The 27018-nt window shown below is 39.7% G+C and overlaps 1 protein-coding gene across 1 annotated transcript in view; it reads right to left on the reverse strand.

Annotated features, from left to right (window-relative positions):
• Positions 1-27018, reverse strand: part of ksr2 (kinase suppressor of ras 2) — a 92952-nt gene that overhangs the window by 40931 nt on the left and 25003 nt on the right. Inside the window, exons 4-5 of the mRNA XM_022752772.1 lie at positions 25129-25626; positions 1301-1473 (exon numbers count right to left, since the gene is read on the reverse strand). Coding sequence (XP_022608493.1) covers positions 1301-1473; positions 25129-25626 — 671 coding nt within the window. The remainder of the gene's footprint in view (positions 1-1300; positions 1474-25128; positions 25627-27018) is intronic.

Here is a 27018-nt window from a genome sequence, read left to right on the forward strand (position 1 = left end):
AGATGTAAGACTACACTGAGATGGTTTTTGGTTGGTTTCTAAAACCACAAATACATCTTTTTATGGACATCAACACTTCAAATAAAAACAGTGTTAAAGTGTAAAATATGGGACTTTTAACAATCAAACATTAACCATTAAGTCTGCAGCTGGTTTGTCACTTTGTATTATGCCAACAGAAGAAGCTGTCATGTCATTGGTTACTATAAGTCCTTAAAAAGGTATGTTTTTGGTATATATTTTTGCAGCACTTTTCCAGAAGATCACAGGTCCCTTTTGTCAAACTGTGTTTTTATTAATGGTTTAGAAATGAAGCATTAGTAAATTATTTTTCAATCACTGAAAAAAGCCCTTAATTGCAATTTATAAACCCTCTGTAAACTGTAACTGTACTGCTACTCTTAATGCACATGCATGCATTAGAAGTTGAGAGTATGCCAATGAATTTATACCTTAATTCCCAAATCGGTCTTTTTTTTCCATCCTTATTTCTGTGTCCTTTCATGCATATGGTGTGTGATTATTCCACGGCATGCCTCAAATGAATATGCACTGCTGTGTCCCAGATACCTGTTAGTCAAGGTCTACAACTATTCACAACACTAAGTGACGGCCATACATCACTCCTTTCCTGACATGACCTCCATTACTTTCTATTTTTTCTGCCTCTCCTCCTCAGTCTAATGGCTTCTGCAGTATGCACGTAATGCTTTAACCAATAAGGCTGCCAAGGTGCAGCAACACACCACCTCCGGTCATTATGGCTCCGGCCTGATTGTTCATTTGTTGCATTTTCCAGCAGAGCTCTACTTAAGTGTATTTTTAACAAAAAGGATTGTGGTGTTAAGAATGATTATGGGCATGTGAGTGGTCTTTTTTTTTTTTTTTTTACCACTATGGAGAGGTCAGTTTGGTTAAGTGCCCAGATTTCAAGGCAGATTGACACACTGAGGTCAAAAACTACATTAGACAACTGTTACAAAGCTGGTTTTAGTACAAGAGTAAGAAGATGCATTCCAAAGGATTTGGACTGCTTTATCTTCAGAGAAGTAATACAGACTCATTTTGGTTTACAAATGCAGATAATCCTTCAACCCAAGTTCAGTTTTCAACCCCAAAGTGCACTACCCTCTCTTTTAACTGAACCAGGTAGAGAACAGAAATGAAACACTGCCTGAAAACTAAGCAATCAGATGTCATAGAGGATTACAATATGAAAGACATATATTAAAGGCATTAAAAAATCTAATGTCATAAATGCTTGAGTGTGAGCTGATTAAAAAAAGAAGAGTTCTCTTACTTGCAGAGGGCGTTTCGGCGTGGACGGGAGGTGTGGACGGGATGAAAGAGGGGAAGAAGAAGGATCGCAGAGATCGTTCGGTGTGGAGGGGTGAGCGCTGCGTGGGCAGATTCTCACAGCTGCCCACACTGCTGTGGATCTTAAGGTTCAAGGGCTTGGTCTTCTTCTTGGCTCTGAGGGAAACAAGACAAGAAAAGGAAAAAAATGTAATGATGGATGTACACTCATCAAACCTGGGATAGGGTAACAATTATTATGTCCTTTATCTTTTACCAGGAAGCTCCAGTGAGATAAAAAGAGGGAGACCTGGCCAAGGTAGCAATCATACAAAAACATATCAAATCACCACATATTAAAAGCTTGAAACAGCATAAAACAGCATAAAACATAAAACTCAATGGTCTCACAAGAAAAACAAATACAAGTCTCATTCACCACATACTTTACAATAACCTTAAAATTTTCAATGGCTATAAAAGTATCTAATTTAAGATCTTTCTGCGGATTATTCCATGTCCAAGGTGCATAGAGCATAGCTGATAGTTGCCTGAGCTGAGGCAAAAAGCTATTTAAATTCCAGTGACAGTAAATATCTGCACCAAGACGTCAAGCCTGTACATGCTTGCTGTTGTTATGAAGTGTGACAATGTACCTTGGCCTTACAACAGGACACGACTTTAAAGCTATATGGTAGGTTGTATGACCATCAGGCGATGCCTAGCCCTCCTTTTTTTTTTTTTTTTTTTTTTTTTTTTGAGGGAAAAATTCTAAATAAACAACAGTAAATAAACAACTATTGACACATCTTGGCCATTCTGTTGGTAGAAAGTATTTTTTATGTCCTTAGATGGTTGAATAATGTAGACAACATACTGGAATGTGGCTAAGAATTTCTGAGGCATTTGAAAGGATGCCCACATCTCCCCTCCTTTTAAAAAATAGAAGTGGGGAGAAATAAAATGAATAAAACAAATAACAAAAATTCAACATTTATAACAGCAACATTAAGGTGCAAAGGCTTCAGTCACAATCACACAGAGATACCAATTCAATTTCTCCACCCACAGTAGTCCATACACACAGACCATAATACACTGCAGCTGCAATATATGTTGCATTTTGAGTAAGTGATATGAAAAGTGGCTGGAAAAACCCTCTCTCTCTACTCCTGTCATTAACTATCATTATCATTCTCTCCACCTACATATACTGTAGCCCCCCCCCCCCAGCTGAATGCAACAAGTTCACATGAGCTCTCAGAGAGGCATGAAAGTGGCCCTGATGGACAAGGCAAGGTGCACCAAGAGAAGTCATTTCCAATACTGTTACTGCTAAATATCTCCTGGAGAGCACTGAAAACAACAGATTGATGATAAGAGTTTCATTTTATCACATAGTTTAATTTGTTCTATCTGTTCTGAAGGTCTTGGGGAGGGGGGCTGCACACCAGCTCCGGTTAATTTGTAATGCTGCACCTGACAAACTAACAAAACAAAATTGCTGCAATGCAACATTTTCTACATGACCACAGGAAACACACCATAGATGTGATGGCACCGACGGTAAGTACAGTGTACTGTAACCGTATAATTATGGGATTAAGTGATCATGATGCAGTGTGCAAGGTTGGGTGTGATGTTCACAAGCCACTGGCAGGAGGCCAGAAAACAAAACAAACTGCTGTCAGGAGGAGAAAAGCAGACGGGATAGGAAGAGGGAGAAGATTATATAAGACAGGACAAAGAAAACCAGTTCATTTGATATCATTATGCATTAGTAAGCATTTCCAATTGAATTTGATGGTGGGTTTAATGTTTGTAACGTATTATTGATGCTGACACATAATATTTCTGTAAGTTTTACTAATTGTTAGATTGTACTTAAATACATAATCATCACAAGGCTGTTCTAAGTGTAAAAAGACTGTCTTAAGAAAAGATTTATACAGATAGCTCCATTACAGCAGTGGATGGAAGAATAGCTGCAGTATTAGCAGTAGCAGGAATTGATTGTACAGTAGCAGTCATTATTTTTCATCAATTTCATAGCACCCACACAATTCATCTGTATAATCTCCCTCATTTGAAAAGACCAAACATAAAGACAGCTTAAGTCACAATCAATCATTTTAATATATTCCTGCCAGCTTTAAAGGAAAGATTTGTCCTCTGTCTGGCCATTGTTCACTTCCACCACAAAGAGTGTTTGACTAAGGCAAACCTTTCTGTTCAAACGTCTGATCAATAAATACATGAAGAAAATGTGGGCTGTAATCCAGCAAGTTAAAGAAACAGCGAAAGTACCTGGCAAGTTTTCAGAAAAACACAGCCAGGTTTTCGGGTTGGCAGCCAGTGACAATTTGAAGTTTTATCCGTTTAGACTCGAGGAACCATCTGAGAAGCATCAGCGTAAATTTGAAAGTTGAGGTTTGAGTGAAGGGATCAAGGCTTAATGAATTGGCTCTTTGGACCAAACTGACAAGGGGTGTTACTGCAGAACACCCAACAGCTGTCTCTGTGGTTGCGTTCTTGCTTTTTGGCAGAAGCCTTAAAATTACTTGAAAAACATCTTTTTAAATGAGTTTTTCATGTCAAATCTCAAGTCACCAATAATTTCCCATAATCACCGGCTTCTGTTTGTCCGCCTGCTTCCTTTTGGGGGGACCTGTCATTTCAAATTTGAGTTTTGGATAATTAAGCCTGAAAGTGCAATTTGTCTTTGTCAGCTTGTCATAGAATTTGTTCTAGTAAAACTTTTATGTGTTTCACTAAAGATATCACCTAAGTGCACAGATCCTCGTGTCGTAGGGAGGTAACTATGAACCGAGTGAACTGTCGCACAACTTACTTGCTGGCTTGGGCTGCCTCTTGGGTTCAAAAACATGAGCCGTGGTGAAGTCAGGGTCCTGTGTCATGAAGCAAGATTAGTCTTTTATCCATCTAAGTTTTCCAGAACCTAACTTCCAGACCGAGTTTTCCGTATTCTTTTTGTGGGAAAACCATGTTAAACAAAAATATTAATCATAGCAGAGTATTTTAAAACATGCCTGGAGAGGAGCCGGTTTAAGATGGCTCGCTTTTAACAGGGGTATATAACCTAAGCTGCAGCTCAAAACCTGTCATCAGCCCTACTACTGACCAATTAGCTCACTGGAATAACAGAGTCATTATTACTACAGAATCCCGACATGAATAAAATAGCTTTTACACCAGGGCCTCTGACAAACTGAGGACACCACACTAAATACATAATGACTCACTGCAACTCAGGATAACATGAGGCCATTTTGTGATGATAATTGGAAATAAATACCCTCTGTTGTCTTATGTTGGAAAAAAAAAATCCACTCACTGTTAATTACCTCCCAGTTAATCTTTAATGCAAATGTCTGAAACACACAGACCTTATCAGGCATTAACTCCTTCCTTTTTCCATCTCTCTCCTCTCGGCAGCAGAAACAGACTGACCAATACACTGTAAATATGAATTTAATGTCTGTGAAGAGTTATGACTTCAAGTAGAAGTTTTCTCTCAAATTCACACAGTTTCTTTAACTCCTGCTCTCAGCTTCCTTTCTCTTGGCGTTGTCCTGCAGAATGTCCATGTCCATTACAGACTATATCTTGTAATGTCACCATGGTTAAAATGCAGTCTGGAATGATTAGTTAAATGAGGAGTTACTGAAGAGAATATCGAATATTCAATTCTTCCCTTCCCCCTGTAATGTTAATCGAGATCAAATTGAACTGAACTTGCTTCGTCATACAGGCCCAAGAGGCAATAACACATTAAGATATATACACAATTGCATACAGCAATTCATCCAGAGGTACAAAAATAAACCTCTTTTACTTTTTTCAGAGTAACAACATTGTGTCAAATGACATGTAGAAAAGCAGCAGCAAGCCTGATTGAGTTCTCCAGTTGAGTGACATCTGATTTTTCAGTCTATAAATGGGACTCTTAAATCATGTCTGAGACATATACCCAAGGCCAGACAGTGAAGGACAGGTGAAATAGATGCACACTGAGCCAGGAAGACGGAACAGAAAGAAAAAGCGGTGGAGAAGAAGCAGAAAGAAAGAAAGAAAAACCAAAGCAGCAAAAACATGACGCAGACAAAAGCAGGTTGATAAGCAAACGAAGAAAGAGAAGACATTGATTGAAATCCAGAGACAAACATGAAAGTGACAGGTGAGAGTATTGAGTATGAAAAGGAAAGAAAAAGAGTTTATCCATCAAAAACAGACATTTAAAGTAAAAAAAATCTAAAGCTGCGAATCATGCAAAGTAATGCTCATTGAGTGTTAAATCCCACTGGAATTTTTTACTCCCATGTCAGTCTCTCACTCGGAACACTGACTCATGCAATTAGGCTTGTAAACCAACCCAGCACTTCATTCCCATCTCCTGCAATAAGGAAGCAGCAAGCAGGTTATCACTTCTCCGTCATAGAGCTTTTGTCAGCTATTCCGATTAGCCCACTTTTACGCCATTTAAATCTAAATTAAACCATTCATCTCCCCGCATGCATGCCTTTATCCTCTCCTCGCAATGACTTGTAGACGTTCAGGGAGGGGAAAAAGGGGAAAATGAATGTAGACAGAAAGGAGAGGATTCCCAAATTTGGTTTTGAAAACGGGGGGCTGTCAACTCCACAGTTGTTAAAAGCATCTATTCAGATACCTTTTTCTACCCAGCATTTGAAAAGTTCAAGGAAAGAGAAACTTAAAGAATACAAGAAGACAGAAGAAGAGGGAGGTGGGTGACTTGTCAAGTGTCAAGAGAAATCAACGAAGGTGTGAATAGTCGAGTTGGCCTTTGATCTAGTCTAGGATTGTACATCACGATGCATCTCTCACAGATGGAAATCACTGCATGTTTGTTTCACATTTCAGGAAGCATTTTTGAGTCTTTTATCCCCCCAGAGTCTCCCACACAGAGTAAACAGGAACACCAAAGTTTTTGTCTGTATCGTTGAGTGAAAAAATTACTCAATGTGTCATGTTTATTACCTTCTTCCTTCTGTTACAATGTCCCAGTTTTATTTGAAATCATTAAAGGTCTATTGTATCTGCTCTGAAGTGAGTCAAAGTGCGATGTAAAGTTTGCATAACGTGTATTTGCATCAATCCAGGATTAAAAAGTCATGATGTTTGTCGACGATGGCTTGTTTTTTCTTGCTGATGATCTTTCTAAGTTAGACTTTGATCGTGTGGGCGAGTTAGAAAAAAGTTGAAATATATTCATCTCAAGTATAACATGTCAACACCAACATATCAATTTTGTCAGTATTTTGACTTCTTGATTTTATAAAACCCATAAATTTTGAAAGATGCAACGAAAGCGAAGCGAAGAAAAAAAAAAAGCAAATTTGACATTCATCCACACACATACACTCATTCATCCACCCACTCCCACCACCCCCACCCCCACACACATGCAGAAACGCTAATTACAGTGACACCTTCAAGTAAAAGCTCCATTTCATCACGGACAGAGGAGAGAGCAGGAAAGCGACGATCCTTCAAATGACATATTTCCTTTACGTTTTGACATATCAAGAGGATTTTAAAAAGGCTGGGTCATGAATATTGCACAGCCTCCTGCCTAACTAGCTAGCACTATTCAACTGGCATATCTCAACAGTGATACTGCAAAATATTCTAGCTCTTTCTAATTAACACTTGTGTCCATCTAAGAGAGTAAATTATTTGCAGGATTCCATCTGCATACCTCCACTTTTTTACCTCAGAAATATGCAGAGAGTTCTGCCGAGACCCATATGGCTAGAAAAGCACCCTGTTGCTTTTTATGCAAATGGCGCTGTGGAATAATATCTCTGGCAGTCACTGCTCTTTGCTACTTTAATAAAGTTGGTGGAAAATGAAATAAAGGTGGCTAGAATAATGATTACAACAGAGAATTACTGCGAGCCCTTTGAGCTGTTTCATCCAAAGCAAGTTGTCTTGCTTTCAGAAGTCTGTGGCATCGTTCCTGAGTGGAATAAAAGCTGGCAGTCTGCTACCCTGTGTAGGCTTTTTATTTTTATTTTCTGAGGCAGTATAGTAAAGCCAATGCCAAATGTAATCTAGAGGGAATTTATTGTCATTGCACTATAAATACAACAATCCAAATATTGTCAAACTCAATGCATTTTCTAAACGTTAAACTCTTGATTTGAAAATTTTGTTTCATATGATTCACACCTTGGTCAAAATTCTCTTATGGCATTTACATGAAGGTTATTCAAATATCTGAATACATCTGGATATTGTTTGTGATACGACAAGACTGAAATTAGAGAAAGTGTGGTTGCAGTAATACAATCTGCATATACTGCTGTATAAAGTGTCCAGCAGAGCAAAAAACAAGCAGTCAAACAATTAAAAATGTGGTAAATAAAATCTCCAGGTTAGCCAAACCTCTGCAGAAAAGAAAACAATGGTTGACTGTGACATTATTGAACAGTTCATCATAGTTCAGAAATGGGCTTCCTGGTTCTACTTTGACCTACCATATTGGCCTTGAACCATTTCAAAATGATATTGTGATATAAAGGACTTAACCTTAGATAAGAGCCTCAGCTAGAAAAAGCTACATTTGATCACTGAGTTTATCTTTTTGTTCAATTTAAAATCACTGTCTATTATCACAGCCAGATTTTGTTGTAGTGGGTTTAACATACGGTTCGAGGGAACACAGGTCCATATCAGGGGTCTCACAGGCACCACTGTGTCCAAATATCATGTTGTTGAGTTTTAACAATGTCCCTTTATTCCCAAATATCAGCAATAATACCTTTGTGTGTACAATGTTATCGTAACCAACACGAATAATGAATGTGTAGAGACTTAAAATACACCAGTACACTGTAAATATATTTTAATTTAGTAAATTAACTCAAATAAAAGTATGAATTAACACCTAAATCTTACAGAATTATCTTTACCAGTCACATGAAAATTCTAAATTAAGGTTAAGTTATTGGTGCAGAAATTCAAGACGAATCAGTCACACAACTGTTTCATTACGGTTTCTATCTGAAGGTTCATATTTCTTTCAAACACAGTGATATAGGAGCATCACAGTAAAGAAGGTGGATTTAGATTTTTATCAGACAGGGAAACCTGTTTGTTGCCTTTAAAAGGAGGCACATCAAACAAACATATCCTGTAACAGCTCAACCCTCACTGCTACAGAAGAAGCAGATCTGAATCTAGACATATCTCGAAAAGTCTCAACCACTGCACCACAAAATCATCCAAGCAACCACGACACGCTGCTGCACTGCCATCGCAGACGTCACCACTAAATATAACAGCATGTTTGTTAATACACGTGTTTCATGGACACGCAGAGGGTGTGTCTGGCAGGCCAGTGTGTGTAGGTGTGTGCGTGCGCCCACAAGCTTTGTTCTGATCGTTGCTTGATGTCTCATCGTGACGACATCTGCTGATCACCTGTTGAGATGGTCGGATGATGATACCGCAAGAGTAAAAAACTCACTTTCCCTCATTCCCTCTCTTGTTATCTCCTCTTTAAACTGTTGGCGTCTCCCACTGGGCTACGGGTGGGTGTCAGTGTGCTGTCAGAGGCCAGGGGGAGGCGCAGTGCTCTCAGTGGGGATGGAAATCGTGCGAGTGTAGTGGATTGAAAGCTGAACATGATGCTGAGGAGACAGCAAGACACCCAAGGCGGAAAAAAAAGACAGTAAAACAAGGGATTGAAAAGGAGAGCAAGCCCACGTGGGAGACAGAAAATGAGCGGGAGACAGGGGGGATGACCAAATGAGAAGTGAAACCAGTGGTTTGGGACCGGGGGAGCCAGAGTAGAGGAGTGACAAGATGACAGGAAGGCGAAGTGTGACATGTTGTCTTTTCAGTAGCTTCTCAGGGATGTGTGTTGGTGCACACTGACACACCTCGACTGCACAGCCTGTCTGATTGAAATAGTTTTATTCCTACATGCTGTTTCCATGTGAAGCCATGAGCAATGGTGTGGTAATGTTGTTACTGGCATAAAATGTGGTTAAAGTTTTATTCTACAGGATTGTTGGATTTGTTGGCAAAAATGAACTTGACTATACACTCTGAAGAGACTACCACTACCCTTTCAAACTACTTCCTTTTCAAGTCAATGTACCAATGATAAGTCAATTAATCAATTAGTCCAATGTGACAGTTTTAATGACTTAGAAACCTTTTAAGTAGATGACTTGTCAAGCAAAACTGTCAAACGTGATGGTTCCAGTTTCAGATCGGAGATTCTCGCCCAGACAAACCCATTTTAATGAGAGAAGAGATTCAGTGGTCTGAACTGCCCCATCAGAAAGTGAGATGGTGGGTGGGAGCAGGAGAACATAAAATCCATCAGGTCAAAGGAGGGACTCTGTAGACTGACAAAAATCATCGACCCCAGCCTCTGCATTCATTCGCATGCTACAAATTTAAACTTTATATCCTAGCAGTGTTTTGGTATATTCACTTTAAAAACTTCAGTCAAGCATTTGACCCACGGTATTTGTAGACAAGTTTGCTGCAGTACCGTGGGTCAGACACTTGACTCAAGTTTCAAACTACATATACCAAAACAAAGCTGACTCGCTTGTAGCATTACACCAGATTCCTCACGTTTTGTTTGTTGTGTTTCACAGGTTAGACTTATTGCAGACCTCACTCATTTCTCAACCTGTCAAACAAAGCAGATGTGTTCTCAGTGGGCCACAGGTAATACAGAGATAGCCAAAAACCGCCAATGTGTACCAGTCTGTAATATTGTGTTGTACTGCTTTTTTTTTTTCTATGGATGTGAAACAGTTTGCTTGTCTGATGCACCATGAATTTCAGAGGACAACAAAGTGTGATCTGATTCAAGGGTTTAAATTTAGGAAGGGGGTGGGGGGTAAAACCCTCCAGTTTAAGACTTAGACCCCCCAATTTGAGGTAAAAGCAACCCTTAATTTCCAACGATGGCTTTCCAATATCAAATGCCATACATTATCTAATATTAGCAAACACTGGTGCTCAGTCATGAGTAGTGAAACAATGGTGGATTAGTTGTTGTAGAGATATGTTTTGATGTCAGAGTTTACTATTTCATTTTAATTGTCTATTGCGTGGCTGTGGTGGTTTTTTACCTGTCTGATATTCACTTTAATAACAACCACAAACCAGTTTTACCTGGTTGGGTAATTAAACAATAATAAATCCATGTGTGCTAAAGGCTAAGTAATTGTATTATTTACGGTGGAAAGTAATAAGGTAGCTCTATTTTAAGTACAGTACTTAAGTACTATTTTGAGGTACTTGTACTTTAATGGCGTATTTCCACTTTATGCTACTTTAAGCTTCCACTCCACTACATTTGGGAGGGAAATATTGTACTTCTACTCAAACTGCATTTATTTGACAGCTTTAGTTAAACAAGCAAGATACTGTCAGGACTGTACACTTCAGTTCACTGAAGCACATGCCTGCACTGTACTGGGTTCTCTTTTGCCTCAGAGAAAAAGTTGACCCCCCCCGATTGTCATTGAATTATTCGCACTCTGTCTAATCTAATACACCGTACAGTACATGTGCACTTTCTTCTGGATAAAACACCTGTCGTGGCATAAGATCTTAGGGCTCAGTGTCTTCAATTTGCCATTATATCTCAACAACTACAACAGCAAAGCGCACTTACTCTGCCTGCAACACCCATTTTGCTCTTTGCAGGATGCACTAAGCTCCACAGTTTCAAACTGCATAATGGAAGCACACCCCCGGTGAGAAAGTATCAGAAGCAGAAGTGGAGACAAGGGAGAGAGTTGTTGTCATGGAGATGGAGGAAAGCATCTCTGCTTGACAGTTAGATGTGATATGGTCAGTGTTAGATTGGCGTTTTTGAATTGTCAGTTTTAGCTCTCGTCATCTATGAGATGAGCTGACAAATTCTCCTGCAGAAACATTTCTTGTAGAACATGTTTTCTTTCGCTGAAAAACATGACATTTTGTATTCAGGTCAGAGCAGCCGTGACAGTCTCGATTTATGAAACTTTTCAGTCTAATACCCTTTCTCCAGGCACCGTGGTTTACTGTCATTACCGATGCCGGCATCTCCACCACCTGGCGATAATTTGTCGTTCATAGCGACTCTCTGCGGTTCCACAAAAGAATCTGTATTGAACTGATAGCAGGATTCCTCGGTGCCGAGATGCTCTGAAAGCCCACAACCAGAAAAAGTTGTGTCGATCAATGATGAATTATTCTTGGCATCCAACTTTTGGATGTTTGCCACTGATGGACTGGATTCAAAAACTGTCCTCGTGCCTTTTGTACATCCATACACTCCTGTTCTGTCTATGCGTACCTCATTTTGCAGCTGAATTGTTTGGGATGAATAGGAATAAAGAACTATTCATCTCGGACGCTTTAAAATGCAAACAGGTGTTCTAAGATCCTTTGTCTCTACATGTACAAGATCCCTTCCTAAACTAATCGCAATTTGATGCTGTTGGCAGAATTCCTAATCAATTTGCAGACAAATGCAGTAACTGTCCAGTTTGTTACGGCCTTGAATTCTAACAGTAACTGCTGCTTTGCTTGCTGTTTAAGTTTCTGGAGTTTTCTCACCGCACAGCCCAAGGCTGCACATGTACTAAAACAGTTTGTCTAGGCCTATCAAATATAGTGTGTGTCAATATTTGTGTGGTTAACCACATGATCAGTTTCTGTTTAAATAAAAGAAAGAAAAAAAAACCCAGGTGCAACTTTAAGATCTTAGCAAGCAATTAATTTTTCCATGAACTAATTTCTTTTGTTTTTCTTGGCACCCTTATTTATACATTACCATGAAACTGGTTATCCAAATACCTTCCAGTATTTATACTTCATCCTAGGTGTCCTAGTGTCTGTAGGTTCCAGAGATTTGCATGTATTTTCAAGATGGGCTGAGGAGATTCATCACTAATGCTGACCTCATGATCAAATGTCATCATCCAAGTTATGTCAAATGTGCCCCATGCACCAGCTGCCAGTCCAGTGCTGGGCCAGCTGCAGTTTATTCAATGAAGGAAAAAGTAGAGAGCATTCAGACACTGTACTAAAGCTCCCAAAACTTTATTGGACTGGAATAAAGAGATGTTTCAACCCTTGCCGGTCTAATTTAAAATAGTTTTGGTAGCTTTAGTCCAGTGTGCAGACACTCTCCATTTTCCTTTCTTCTTTCTTTTTAATGCGTCTGAAAACTATATGAGTCCTGCATGGGTAAGATGGACTCTATGAAAAGGCAGTTTCAGAATGCATAGACATTCAACAGCCATTCAATACAGTGAAAGGCTACTGTTGAAAGAATTTCAGTAGTAAATAATACTAAAATGGCACTTGACATAATGAAAATCATAAACATTATAACATCAAGTAGACAAACTTAAAATGTATTTGTAGTTTAAATGCTAAGAAATACAAGTAAATGTATTAAAATTGTTTTGTAGGCATTACATGCATTATATAACCACAACCAGATGGCTACCATTAACATGGATGATATAGATGGAAAACCCCACAGTCTTGAACCAGAGAGAGAGGAGGAAATGTAGAAAATGATTTCCTGCAGGAGGCTCAGAGTTAAATTCCTGTCAGTCCTTTAACAATTCCTACAAGGTTTTCATCTCTCACAGTTACTGATGTCTTCCCCTTTTGCTATAATAGGACTATTGTGTAGATATTTTTTCCATTGCCCGTGTGTTTAGGATGTATTTGACTGCTTGTTTGCTTTATATAAAGGGTTAATGTATCATGGCCTTGCTGAATTGTATTGTAATTATATAAATTCAATACATGTACATAACTAACAATAACACAAACATTCAGTCTTTTTGCAGATAAACATAATATCATCATCTTTTTCTGTAAGAAATCCGCACTTTTAAATTCTGAGGCTCATGTTCCAGCCTCATTCTCTATATCTGTAACATGCACGCCAGCAGGTGTGTGTGTGTGTGTGTGTGTGTGTGTGTGTGTGTGTGTGTGTGTGTGTGTGTGTGTGTGTGTGTGTGTGTGTGTGTGTGTGTTTTCTCCAGCATTGAATTCAATCAGAATTTATTTTCTCTATTCTGTCAAAATGAAACCATAGCTCAAACCTTAAACTCTCTAATCCAAGTATTAAAGCAACAGCGCTGGATGTGAAAACAGCTATCTGGCCTACAGCTGTGCAGGTTAAGTGGTAGTTTTGAAGCACAGGCAGAGCAGTAAATAACAGTGAGCCTAAAAAGAAGGAGGGGGGGTCAGGGACAATATAGAACCTGGAGCAGATATTATCTGTCTTGACTTTAACATCAGAGCGAAACACTGAGATGAAAGCCTCCATCTGATGGCCTGAATGATGAACGATGGTAATAACTCCCTCTATGGTTAATGGGTAGTAAAACAGTCACTCTCTACTGTTTAATAAATCAGACGGCAGCTGTCAATATGGCCCGTTTCAGCGCTTGATCTTCGTCACGGCAATGTCTGACATCATTTTCTCACTCCAAATTTAGTCTTTGATCTTCCCGCAAGACATGTTGAAATGAAACTTTAATGATCTTGTCCGGAAACTTCCGATTCATATAATCAAATCAAGCGCAAAACAAGATTTCCACAGGAATTAACTAAATGCTTTGTGCAGTTTAAATGCTATAAATCCTTCCTGTGTACAGCTTGGTCATTTCTCAGAGTTCCTCTTTTTTTTTTTTATTTAAATCTTCTTAGAAAAAGAATTACACAACTTTTAAGGATAACTTCTAATCACCCACTCCAATCCTGTTATCCACCCCAACCAGCTCCCACTCATTCACAAATTACCACAGAAAAACCATCAACCTAATAAATGCGTTCTCCGCCAGCAACAGTGGCATTTGGGCTAACCGCCACTCCTAAACACTCATATAAATTCATAATCATGACTCCAATTTCTGGGCCGCCGGCGGAGTTCGGGATGAGTGCTCATTACGGCCGATGGATGGTTGGATGGATGGAGGGGATGGGGGGGTTTGGTATCGTCTGGCTGTTGAGGGCCTGGTGTTGACATGCCTTCTCACCTGACTTGTCATTAATGGCAATGGGGCCAAAGCTCTGATTAACATGGATGAGCTTTTGTTCACGGAGTAAAGAAGATACACACTCACAATCCCCCTTAAACCACGGGCGCCGATGCCCCCCCCCCCCACCTTTCTGAAACATACGTGCATTTATTTCACCGCTCTGACATACGTGGCTTTGTGCAGTACACACAGCGGAGCATGTGGGACCAATAATCCCCGCAGGTCAGAGGTCGTCGGCTAATGTGACGATGTGTGTGTCCCAGGGAGAGGCGGATTTGTATCTCAGTGGATCGTCTGGGGAGCAGCGGCATCGATTTTGACGCCACACACTATAAACATGTCTTCAGATTACAGATCTGTCCATGAAACAAAGCAGCAGCACCAAATAGGAGTCATTTCAGTCGACTGAATGGAGAAGTGGAGTTAATGCATCTACTTGTGTTTTTTTGTTTTACTTTTTGTTTTCTGAAGCTGCTGTTGTGCCGGAGCTCTGGATCCTTCTGGTGTTGGTTTCAATGTGATTATACCACAGCCACAGAAAACACCCGTTTCTGATTGGTTGTCAGATGTCTGTCCGATCCCACACTGGACAGCTCAGTTCCAGTCAACTGTTACATCCTCGTTCTAAATCAGTGCACAAGGTGTAGGTAAGTGTTGCTATGGTTAACTGAAGGTAGCCATAGCAACGGTACTTCTGCTTCAATCTATGTTTCCCAGATTAGCCTGGTTTCAGACCTCTGAACCGTCACCCACATCCCAGATCTGTTCAGAGACTCAAACGGGTCTCATGTTGTGATTGGCTGTTTCAGCCAGTTGGAGAAGCAGCTGACCAATTAGTCTCTTGCAGGCAGGGATTAAGAAGGGAGATGTCAACTTCCTACATAGCTAACCAGTCACCTCGCTATATGTTCATGCAAATTAGCAGCAGAAAAATGCACACAAGCATGAATGAGATTAACACAGCTGTAAAAGTTGCAGAAATAGCAAATCTTAAAGCCCCTGAAAACTTAGTTTGAAATCTTTTCCTCTGAACAATAAATATTAATGACTCAACAAGCTAAAATCAAAGTTGACGTTTGGAAAAAAAAAAAAAAAAAAGACATTCCTAGTTATTATTTATTATGAGTCTGACAGAAACACACTGATCACATTGACAGTTGCTTAGCAACATATGCACACTCAGCGCAGCAGCTGCTTCCACAGTCAACGAGGTTATCAACGTAATAAACCTCAGCGTCCTGCCTATTTCATCACTGTTAGGGAAGGGTCAGAGAATTCATCTGAGCCAAACTTTCAAATCCAAGTAAATGACATACATACAAGCTAATTGTGAGCAGCACACACACACTGTTAGAAAAATCACCTGTATTAACATCAGATGCCAACAAGAATCTATTTGATCATGTGTACAGTGCAAAGAAAAGATAATTTATCGTGGAATTCCTCCTTAATTATTTAATTTTTATCTATATAGAAGAGAAAATCAGAGAATACTGATTCATAGTTACTGCTTTAATTCAAAACTGACCAAGAATCTGAAAGTGAATCAATTTGAGCTGCATATTGTCCCATCACTTTTCTCAACAAAGTCATTTTTTTGCTCCCGCCCTCCATTAGCGGCAGACATAACAGAATATTGAGTTATTGTATCTTTCATCATCTTAACATTTTTATATACGCAGGCTTGCACCTTTGACTATTTATCAAAACACATATTTAATAAACAGTTGTTCGTCCTCTGTATTGATAATTCCACTGGTGGAGTTGTCAGCCTGACGCTCCAACCACCTAAAACTGTCTATGGACAAACTCAATGAGATTTTAACAGTAACCACGGGCACCCACAAATAGCTCCTCTACTCTATATGGCTTTTAGGACTTTTTGTCCGTGTTGGCTTAAAGCTCATTCTTGACCTTTGAGCTTGATATCACAGTGCTTCATCAGCGGATGGAGTCATAAATCCTGCCAAGGGCCACTGTCTTGCCATTACTGCTTTGTGTATGTTTTTTGTACCCCATGCTACGTGCGTGTGGTCTTGAGTTAATACACCTAAAGCTGAATCAAGGCTTTCTTTTTTTTTGCTTTCCTTGAAATGGTGGCCATGTAATAATTGCACTATGAGGTATCCTGAACTACAAACAATGGACTTGCTTTGTTCTAAAATTGTATCTCATAAGAAAATATTGTTTACTTGCTTCATTTAATCTCTTACAAGTCTTTTTTTTTATTTGCATATGCACATACTTATGGAGTTTGACTCCTTAATAAAAAAAGTCAGCCTTTGCACAGTTCATATCACATAATTAAAAACAAAGATTTATTTTACTGCTGTGTTTACATACAATGCTGATGCAAACAAACCTTTAACAGCCTCAGACAAGAAAAACATTTACACCTATATTCAGTTGCAATCAAATGTTATTTCTGCTTGTGTATTAAAACACCTGAAAATCAAATTGAGAGTAATAACAGGTTCAAGTCCTGCATACGGGTTAGTTTATTTGGATTACAGATCATAACTTATCTAGTATCTAGCACCTCAGTCCTTTAGCGAAATCTCTCTGAGTGATGTTCAACACTTGATCTCCGTCATCGAAGCCACAGCCTCATCGCAGTTTCCTTTGCACCACATGAGAAAACTAAATCTAATAAAAGAATGTATTTTCTGACTGAATCTGTAGATGTTACAGATGACGGTGAAATAACACATTGACAGGTTCTCAAAAGAGATGCATAATGAGAGGAGTGAGGGGAGAAAGAAAAGGAAACAGAGACAGAAAGGGGAAAGGAAAAGGAGGGAGAGAAATATATGATGTGTACACTAGCTCAGTGAAAGCAAACAGCTAAATTAGTCATGGAATGGATGCAAATTTGCTTCCCCTGAGTGTTGCATGGTAGAATTACCCTGAGAGGAGCAGAGGGTGAATCATGCCAACCCCCGGTGCCATGTGATTTATTAGCAAACATCCAATTCAATAAGAAAGTGCTTAACATTCAAAAAGCTGTGAAAGTCTCATAAGGTGGTATTAACTATATGATATTACCATTTCCACTGGCGGGGGGAAGGCAAGACAAGAGACCGTGGAGAAACAAACACGCCCACTTTCCAGAACGATCTTGGTGTGACGTGCCAAGTGGGACTGTGACAGACTGAAAACTCACTTGGCCTTTTCCACGCACACATGTTACTACTCATTAACATAGACAACGAGGTTCATTAATTGACACTCCAGCCCAAAGAGCCTCTCCGCTTTGAAAAGGGCACGGAGAGAGAGGGGGGAGGGGAGGGGATGGGATGGGAGGGCAAGGGGTGTGTGTGTTGAGAAATAAAGACAGGAGAGGGAGAGAGATAGAAAGGCTGCAACATAAGCAAAATGAAATTGCTGTCGCACTTCTGCCTAGAAATTAAAGTTTAAGTGGTGCTGGGTATCCGGCGCACTTGTGTTTTTTCTAAGTAAAACTATTAACATGTTGAGCAGCTACTGTAGGCTTCAAAGAAATATTCCACCCGCACACACTTCTGTGTTGTGAGATGCAATCAGTTTGTGATGATCAGTGCATTTCAGCAAAGGTACAATTTCTTTTTTGTGTTTTCTCTCAAAATTGTCACATTAGCATTGTCGGTTTCTACATGCGGCTTTATAGATGAGAAAAGAGGCAACACCAGAAACTTTTTCAATGTAGGAACTTTTCCTAAACCCCAAGAGGCTTTGTGACAACTCTGAAACTGACCGAGCATATCAGGGTGTCAGCTGAGTTTCTGAGCCACAGTTCTTCGACCCAAAAAAGTCCCTGCCCCAGGGCGATAAGCAACCTCCGGGGGCTGAAAGCCAACACACCCTAAGTGCCAAAAACTGCAGTTCCTCAAATGTCCACTTGAGGCTGGCTCCAAAAGCACGTCATTCCCCATAGACTCCCATGTTGAAATGCACAACTTTACAGCAAAAATAAACTTGTTTACAGCCTGGTACAAAAAAGTTGGTTTCTATAGCCATTTTCCTCTTTGGCAACGGCGGAGCAGCCCACTCTGAGCTTCAAAACCGTTCTTCAGAAACCTATGGTTGACGTCAGGGAGGCTTTGCCCATCTTAATATACATCTATGGGTTCGTATTTTCCACTGGATAAGGAACAATCAGCATAGATTTTCTGGCCCTAAACGTCACTGACTGAATAACTTGTGTATCACATTCCCTCACAGGGGAGCTATCGGGGTATTACTCCTGGTTTGGCATCATTTATCGTTAAGTGTTTCAGGTGGATTTTTAATTTAGTGGAATTTAGAGGATTGTTTTCTTGTTTTCAGTACAACAGTGACAACAGGATAATCCTTGAAAGAGAAATTAGAGACTGATTAGCAAATCTCTTGACCGTGTCAACAAAGGCACTGCTGGTTTAATTGATTTACAGAGTGTATGAGCCTGTGTGTATGTGTANGGGCTGAAAGCCAACACACCCTAAGTGCCAAAAACTGCAGTTCCTCAAATGTCCACTTGAGGCTGGCTCCAAAAGCACGTCATTCCCCATAGACTCCCATGTTGAAATGCACAACTTTACAGCAAAAATAAACTTGTTTACAGCCTGGTACAAAAAAGTTGGTTTCTATAGCCATTTTCCTCTTTGGCAACGGCGGAGCAGCCCACTCTGAGCTTCAAAACCGTTCTTCAGAAACCTATGGTTGACGTCAGGGAGGCTTTGCCCATCTTAATATACATCTATGGGTTCGTATTTTCCACTGGATAAGGAACAATCAGCATAGATTTTCTGGCCCTAAACGTCACTGACTGAATAACTTGTGTATCACATTCCCTCACAGGGGAGCTATCGGGGTATTACTCCTGGTTTGGCATCATTTATCGTTAAGTGTTTCAGGTGGATTTTTAATTTAGTGGAATTTAGAGGATTGTTTTCTTGTTTTCAGTGCAACAGTGACAACAGGATAATCCTTGAAAGAGAAATTAGAGACTGATTAGCAAATCTCTTGACCGTGTCAACAAAGGCACTGCTGGTTTAATTGATTTACAGAGTGTATGAGCCTTGTGTGTGTGTGTGTGTGTGTGTGTGTGTGTGTGTGTGTGTGTGTGTGTGTGTGTGTGTGTGTGTGTGTGTGTGTGTGTGTGTGTGTTGCTTACAATGTGTATGTGATTCTGTGTTCGCAGGTTTGACTGACTGTCAAATTAATAAATGTCAGGAAAGAACGGCATCATTAAACAAATCGTACCTTGCTGATAAAATAAAATACTCTGACATAAAAAATGTAAATTTCTGTCTATTTAGGAGGTTTGAACACATCAATTCAGAATCATCAGGTGAGCCACACCTTAGTGTGTTCCTTTAGATTTCATAACTGATTGTATACTGGACACAAATGATTGGGTCACGTACCGTTAACAGTGATTTAATGACATTTTCCCCAGTGCACCAACAGATTCAGTCATCACACCAAAACAAACAGTGACATTGTCACTGTATTGATCCCCCAGTGGTGATCTTTAACCCTGTCTGTAGCAAATCCCTTCTGGGAAAAATGGGTTGCCAAGATTAATGCATTGACAGAGAGCACATGTTTTTTTTGACTGATGACCAGAAGACTGAGATTTCTTGTTTAGCTCAGAGATGAATTTATCATCCACTTAGATAACACTTTCTGTTAAGATTAGTTACCTTTGAAGTCATGTCTTATTACTCAGCAATGTAGGTCAGAGAGCACATCTTATTTTTGTATTCTTTAAATAAAGAAGAAACAAAACTCCATTTCCCTATTAGACCCTATTGCACACCCTTTCTTGTAATTTAACTTCACAATAAATTATAAAAATGCTTGAAATTGTATAAAATGTTCAAAGCTTTTGCTTTAAGTTACGTTCATTATAGTGGGCTTTTCATCAATGATTAACATCTGGCTGTCAAATGTCAACATCCTCCTTCCTGTATATTAGAAGCCAAAAGTATTTGCTGCCTACATTTTATTGAGGTACTACCAATTTCACAACAAAAAGATACTGCACAAATTAAAGTAAATCAAGTAAAAACAAATTATTAAAATATAAACTTCAGTCCCTTACTGCATATGCATATTTACTGTGAGTGTACACTGAATGACTCAAACTTATTTCAAATTAATTACTCCCCTAAATTCCCCTAAACTTGGCAACATCCCTGAACTCAGCATATCTTTTTTTTTCATGCTGGGAAACAACTCTATAATTATTGTATGGGGAATGTGTTTTTCCACTTTGTAGTCTTCACAAATTGATAAAGAAGGTGCAGATGCAAACAGGAGGGGTGACTGTGAAACGAACAGTTTCTGCACCGCATACTTGCTTCAGGCTGAACAAACTCTGAACAAACAAATTTTCTAACAAACTGTTGTTTTAACTTACAATAATGAAAATGATTTAAATGCAACAACAAAAAAAGGTGTTTTACTGTATCACAACCAGCTAAGTATAAATCCGAGAACTTACATGCAAATGTGAGGCTGGACAAAGTAAAACATAAAAGGATGTACGATTTCTTCATTGGCTTCCACTCTAAAAGAAAGGCCACCATGTCATTTGCAAATGATTTCATGCTTCATGCTAATTGGCAAGATTATGCTACTTGTTAAAGACATGCCTGAAGTTCTAATTTTACTTCATTACCATAGGAACAGGAACAATCTGCTCAGTGTACATCTCCAAAGATCTGCTGGAAATTTAAATGTAATCTTATGTTTTGAAATGACACCACAGAAAATATTATCAATATCAGTGGTATCTTCATTCTCCATTAAAGGACCATTAGGCAAAAACAGATATATTTAAATTATGTTTTACAAAACGTTAACATGCTATATCAATATCTAGGTCATAAAATATAGTCTAAAATAAAGTATTTCATTCAATATAGTGAAGGTTTCCTTGTAATAAAGGCTGTAGTGATAACAACCATGTTCAGACCTTTCTATTCGGCTTTGACTCACTGGTTAAAGATTAATGCTCTCGTGGCTTGTGTCTGACGCACAGATAAATATAATTATATGTTATTAATCATTTTTAATAACCACAATTTATCAAAGTTAAATAATCACTACACAATATCTGTCAGTATAGTCCAACAATAGTCATACTGGTTCGCAGAGGGAAGTTAAGATAACAGGTGCAACTAAATTGAATGACAAAATTTGTTGTTTGATCCATGACCCATTACAAATCACTGCTGGAAATATAAATCTGTCCTGTGATCCGACACCACTATGGTTGAGGTTTGATGTTGGCACAAAAACGACTTGGTTAGAGAAAGATCATGGTTTGGGTTAAATGACAGTTTTAGGTTAGGGTTAGGGGATCAAGAAAACATGAGACAACGGCGATCTTCATAATTACTACAGCCACTAGAGGCCCTTGTCACTTGAATGTAAGTGAAACTGGACTTTATGTCATGAAATCATATACATATATATATATATATATATATATATATATATATATACAGTATATACGTATATATTATTTTTCCTTAAATGACTGTGAATGAATGTGAATGTCTTAGTGCTGCTCATTCTACTGAGAATCAATGCCTCAATCTACAGCTCTGTAACCTTCTGCTCAGTCACCTATAAATATATACCGTCAAACACGACCCTAACTGAGCATCTACTGGCCCAAACAGACCCAAAGATCTCCGTCAGCAGACCGGGAACCAAATCAGTTCTGAACTACAAATCAATACGAAATGAAAATGAACGTTTCTGGACTTGCACTCGACAGCTGGTGAGAAATTATACTCCAATTTCCTCACACAGGTGAAAGTTTGCTTTCTCTAATGCATTACGACTTGCAAAATTGGCAGCTGTTTCATCTCAGGGTGAGATTTTCTTGGATCCATACATATTACTGAACACATTGGTAAGGAGGCAATTTGCTCATTAATTCTAGGGTGGGATGGAAACCAGCCTGTGGTTCGCTGCGATCTGAAAAGAAAACACATTATCACACAGCCAAAAAGATTAAACCAAGAAGCACAAAGCCATTAAGCAGAAGATGAGGGTTCACACCGACAGACCGGAGTATTTGCAGTGTTTTTACAATACAAACGACTTGAAACAATTTTCAGACTGTGATTGCAGGAACACCCTCGTACAGTATCTGAAAAACACATCTCGCACACCTGAAGGCAAATTGACTTTGAAATAGAGGCTATTACATTTCAGAAAGGCAATTAAGAAGGCACTTAATGTCACTTTTAGAGACAAAAGACAACGTAGGTAACATCATAAATACGTTTTTAGACTGTATTAAGACAAAAAACATGAATATTAACCATATCTGAAAAATTTATATAGTATCAATTACCAGTGCAATTTCTTCTGTTTTCACATAGCAGATTACAATCAACTTTATGTTTACTACAGCAATTAAGTAATCTGTTATCTCTGAAGATATCAGGACAACTTGAATGACTCCAATGAGCAATTATTATATTTGATTAAATGAAATGTCAGTTATCCATCAGTGTCAAAATCAAACCGCAGTTTTCCCATCAGCATGGTATGCCAAGCATTCTTGCACATTCAGCTCCATAGTCTTTGTGCTGTGTTATGCAGTAATAATGAGATATCAGGCCATATCTCATTAAGATAAAGGGAGAAAAATGTCTCTTGGGGTCAGAGGGTAATCTCTGGTTATTGTGTCCTGGCCACAGTGCCAGGCAATTAAGCAAGAGAAAATGAGGACCTAAGGAGCACTGTGAGCTTATTAAAATCCCGAGGTTGGTGACAGGGGGAAATATGCGTAGTGTTGAAGGAACAGGGTATCACAGAAAAGCGACCATTAAAGTATGAATTGTTAAATTTTTTTTGTCAGGGTCGGTTTGCTCCGGTGAAATGTTTTGCAAGTTGTTTTTCATCCTGAGCCATTATGTGAAAAACAAGGTGAGGGATGGTAAATTTTAATGAAAGATTTTTTTTAAAAATGTAGCACGTTATGACCTTTCAGGCTTCTACCTTCAGGTATTTGCTCTTCCATCAAGAAAAAAAACAGATACCAAGTTTGCAATGAAGCCAATTCCCTCCTGCATACAGATAGGAAACAAACAAGTATGAGAGCCTCATGCCAGAACTGAACCACCAACTTGATGCTTGCCAGCGCCATCCTCCAACCAATTATGATGTATTATGAGAGGTACTTGGCTACCAGAGAAGCCAGCAGATCTGCCCTGTCTCGATGAGTTGCAACATTTCCAGGCACACACAGGCCATTGATTAGAGGGGCTCAACTCACAGCCTGCAGTCTATCAGTGCTTAGGGACCGGTAATCAATTCTCTAATGACGTTTGAGCTTATTCACTGCAGCTATGATCCACTCCTCACAGTGCAGATACACGAACACACACTCACGTGCACTGACGTGTGGATGTAGTCCTGTCCGCAAACCAAGCACACACCGAATATAACCCAGATGGCCATCGTAAAGGCAGAGGACAACTCCCAAATATTAACTTACCAAGTGTAGCAGTGATAGGGCACTGTCATCTAATGGCATTATCAAAATGAGTGCAGCTCTCCTGAGGCAGACTCTGGTTCCTGATTACCTAGCAGTGGTGGACCCTGTTTGTGGCCAAATCTGATCAGCATAGCACCAGACAGAGGCATGGCGGGTCAGGAACTCAGCCCAAGGCCCCTTATCTCTACCGACAGGCCGTTGGTTCTTTATAGGCAATGATGTCCTCCTAGGAATTAATCTGATTGGGCTCCGGTGGAAGATTATGTTCGAGTAAAACTGCTGAAAGGAAAGGTGGGGCCCAACTTTCCTTCTGTGCTACTTGAATCAGATGGAATCACACTGCGAGACCTTGTACACGTCAGGGAGAGGGAGTACTGAAATCTCTGACTGTTTGCTTCAGGCAGGCCATTTGCTGAAACTGACTGAGCGGTGCTAACTTGGAATATTGGCTCTAGGAAACTTTATAAATAAGGTCATTTTGACAGTGAAACAAATTTGTGCAATAAGAACCATGTAGCCTCAGTCCTAAAGTACAACACTGATCATTAAACACTCAATTCTTTAAAAGGAAAAATTAGGTTTTTAAGACTTTCTAGACAGTTGTATCTCTAATAAGTTCATTACACAAACCCTCATCTAACACAGTCTTCAATCATGACACCTACTGGAGAAAATATTGTTGAGAGGCTGATCATAAAATACGATGATGTGTTGATGTAACAGTGCAAACATTACTGCCAGTAATGCACATTGTATTTGTGCTGACACCAATAAGGGGTCTTATAATACCCAGCAGTGGGAAGTCACTATGTACATATACTCAAGTAATGTACTTAAGTGCAGTTTTGAGGTACTTCCATTTCATACACCTTTATATTTTCTAGTCCACTACAGTTCAAGCTTAAATATTGTACTTTTTCCTCCACTAAATTTATCTGACTGTTACATTAGGAGCAATTTACCAAGATAATGAATTTGTGTTCAGGATTAAAATAATTCTTTTGTGTGTTAGTCTACTAATCAGATTTGAGGATATTGGCCTGTTTACAAAGATTACAGGTGTAAACACCAGGCTCAGAAAACATGAATTACTTTGACCTTGTTATTGTCTAGTATCCCTTCCTGTGGTAAAAGCCCTGTCAGTCAATTTGAGAGTGATAGCAGGTTCCACCTCTACGTTTTGAATTTTCAACACTTTTATTTACATTGCAACACACCAAGCTCCAAAATGGCCACCACTATTTGCCATAAAAAATCCAGAGGGGTATAAGCACTTACTTTGGTGTCTGCGTGTCATCCAAACGGTTCCCCAGCTGGAACTCATGAGATTTGCTGCGATGCAGTGCGGTGAAGCCCGGCAGCAGATGAATGAGTTTGCGGCTAGGTGGAGGTGGCGTTCCTGGGGCCTTCACTTTGTTCCTTCGCCGCATGGGAGGAGTGCCCGGTGGGGTCATGGTGTTGATCACCAAGGGAGTCCGAGGAGGTGTGTGGCCAAAATGCCTCTGGCGGGGTGACGGGGGCAGGGAGCGATGACCAGAGTCCAAGGGAGGGAAGAGTCCTGTGGCGGGGTTGTCGACGGTGAGTCGATCGACGTACAAAGGGGGGGCCAGGGCCTGGGGGCTGTGGCACATGTGCTGGTTGTACTTGGACTGGACTTTGGGGCTTTGGGAGAGCTGGAACCGGATCCACTGACTGGCCTCTGGCTGGCACACCGGGGTGTTTTCTTTGCCCGATTCAGAGGTGGGCCACTGGATGGACCAGTCCTGCTTCGCCTGGCTCCCTGTAGGAAGATTGCAGATACAAACACTGTTATAACACCAACATAACCCCTGGTTGTGACATACTGTGTAAAACTCATGTTAAAGGGGTTCACACTAATCACAAAAGAACATATTTTCTTGATTATCTGCCGCGGTATCGAGCCATAAAAATAGTTTAGACTTAATTTGCACAGGTTTTAAGGTGTCTGTCTGTAAGCTTTTCCCCTCCGCACCTACGCTGTGGAGGGAAATCAAACTTGGTTAATGTTGTTAATGTTTTTTAAAAATGACATTTGAAAAATGAAACAGCAAAACTTCCTGAAATAATGTCCCTATGAAAACTGTTGAAACAGCGAGGTTGCTGTTGAATATAACAGTTTTTCAGCATTGAGAGCACTCTGTGTAGAAATTTCAAAACCTGGGCAAATAAAAGCAGAACTATCTGCAGGTCTAGATACCACTTTGGTAGTGAGAAAATGTGCTTTTGTGTGTAGTTAAACTAAATTGGTTCCTGACATGCTCTTATTACTAAAACATCCACTTCTTGATTGCAGCCGAAAGAGAAATCCTGGCAGCAGGCATTAGACATGTGGACCAACAAGTGCTCAATTTGGGTAATGAAGAATTATCTTTGCTGTTGTCTGATGTGGACACATTAGTAGTGCAGTTGTGTTCAAATATGTGCAGAAGATTAAGCATGAATGGATGGAGCAAAAAGAGTGAGAGACATGAAAGAGTGCGCCGAAACAGAACAGGGCAAAGCTGCATGAGTCATAACACAAGCCGACTTCCACCAAAACTAAACTTTCTGTTGAATGAGACAGAAACAGACGCAACAAAAAAAGCCTTGAAGGTGAGCAGCCAGAATGAGTGTGTTTTTGAGCTCAGATGACAATACTTTACCTCCGTTACTGTGAAATTTATCCTCCTCAAGTTGTTCTTCAGAAAGAAACACACACAAAAAAAAAAAAAGGTGTTTATTGATCTGGCAGAGACGCAGCTGAAATAGTCTACAATATTCTTCTTGCCTTTCCATCTGCAGTTATGCATAGCCAAAAGGTTGTTCAGGAAAACAAAACATAATGTTGGCAGGATTGATCCTGGGAGCATCTCAGCAGATGCAGCATCTCATGCATGACTGAGTCTGACCCCAGAGTCTTCGAAAAACTGCTATTGACCACCGAACCACCATTAATGTAAATTTCTGTCAACAACCCTTTTTTTTTTGTCATTATTTTTCTTTCCTGCGACATTGTCTCTGAGGAACTATAAGCATCAAAAACACAAACTTCAAACACAATGTCAACACCAGCAACATCAAATGAACCACGGAAAATATCTCTTTTAAAAATGTCCCGGAGGAACTGAAAAAGTTGATGGGGGGGGGGGGGGGGGGGGGGGGGGGGAG

This window comes from Seriola dumerili, unplaced genomic scaffold (assembly GCF_002260705.1).
Source record: "Seriola dumerili isolate Sdu_G_001 unplaced genomic scaffold, Sdu_1.0 BDQW01000177.1, whole genome shotgun sequence".
Classification (NCBI taxonomy): domain Eukaryota; kingdom Metazoa; phylum Chordata; class Actinopteri; order Carangiformes; family Carangidae; genus Seriola; species Seriola dumerili.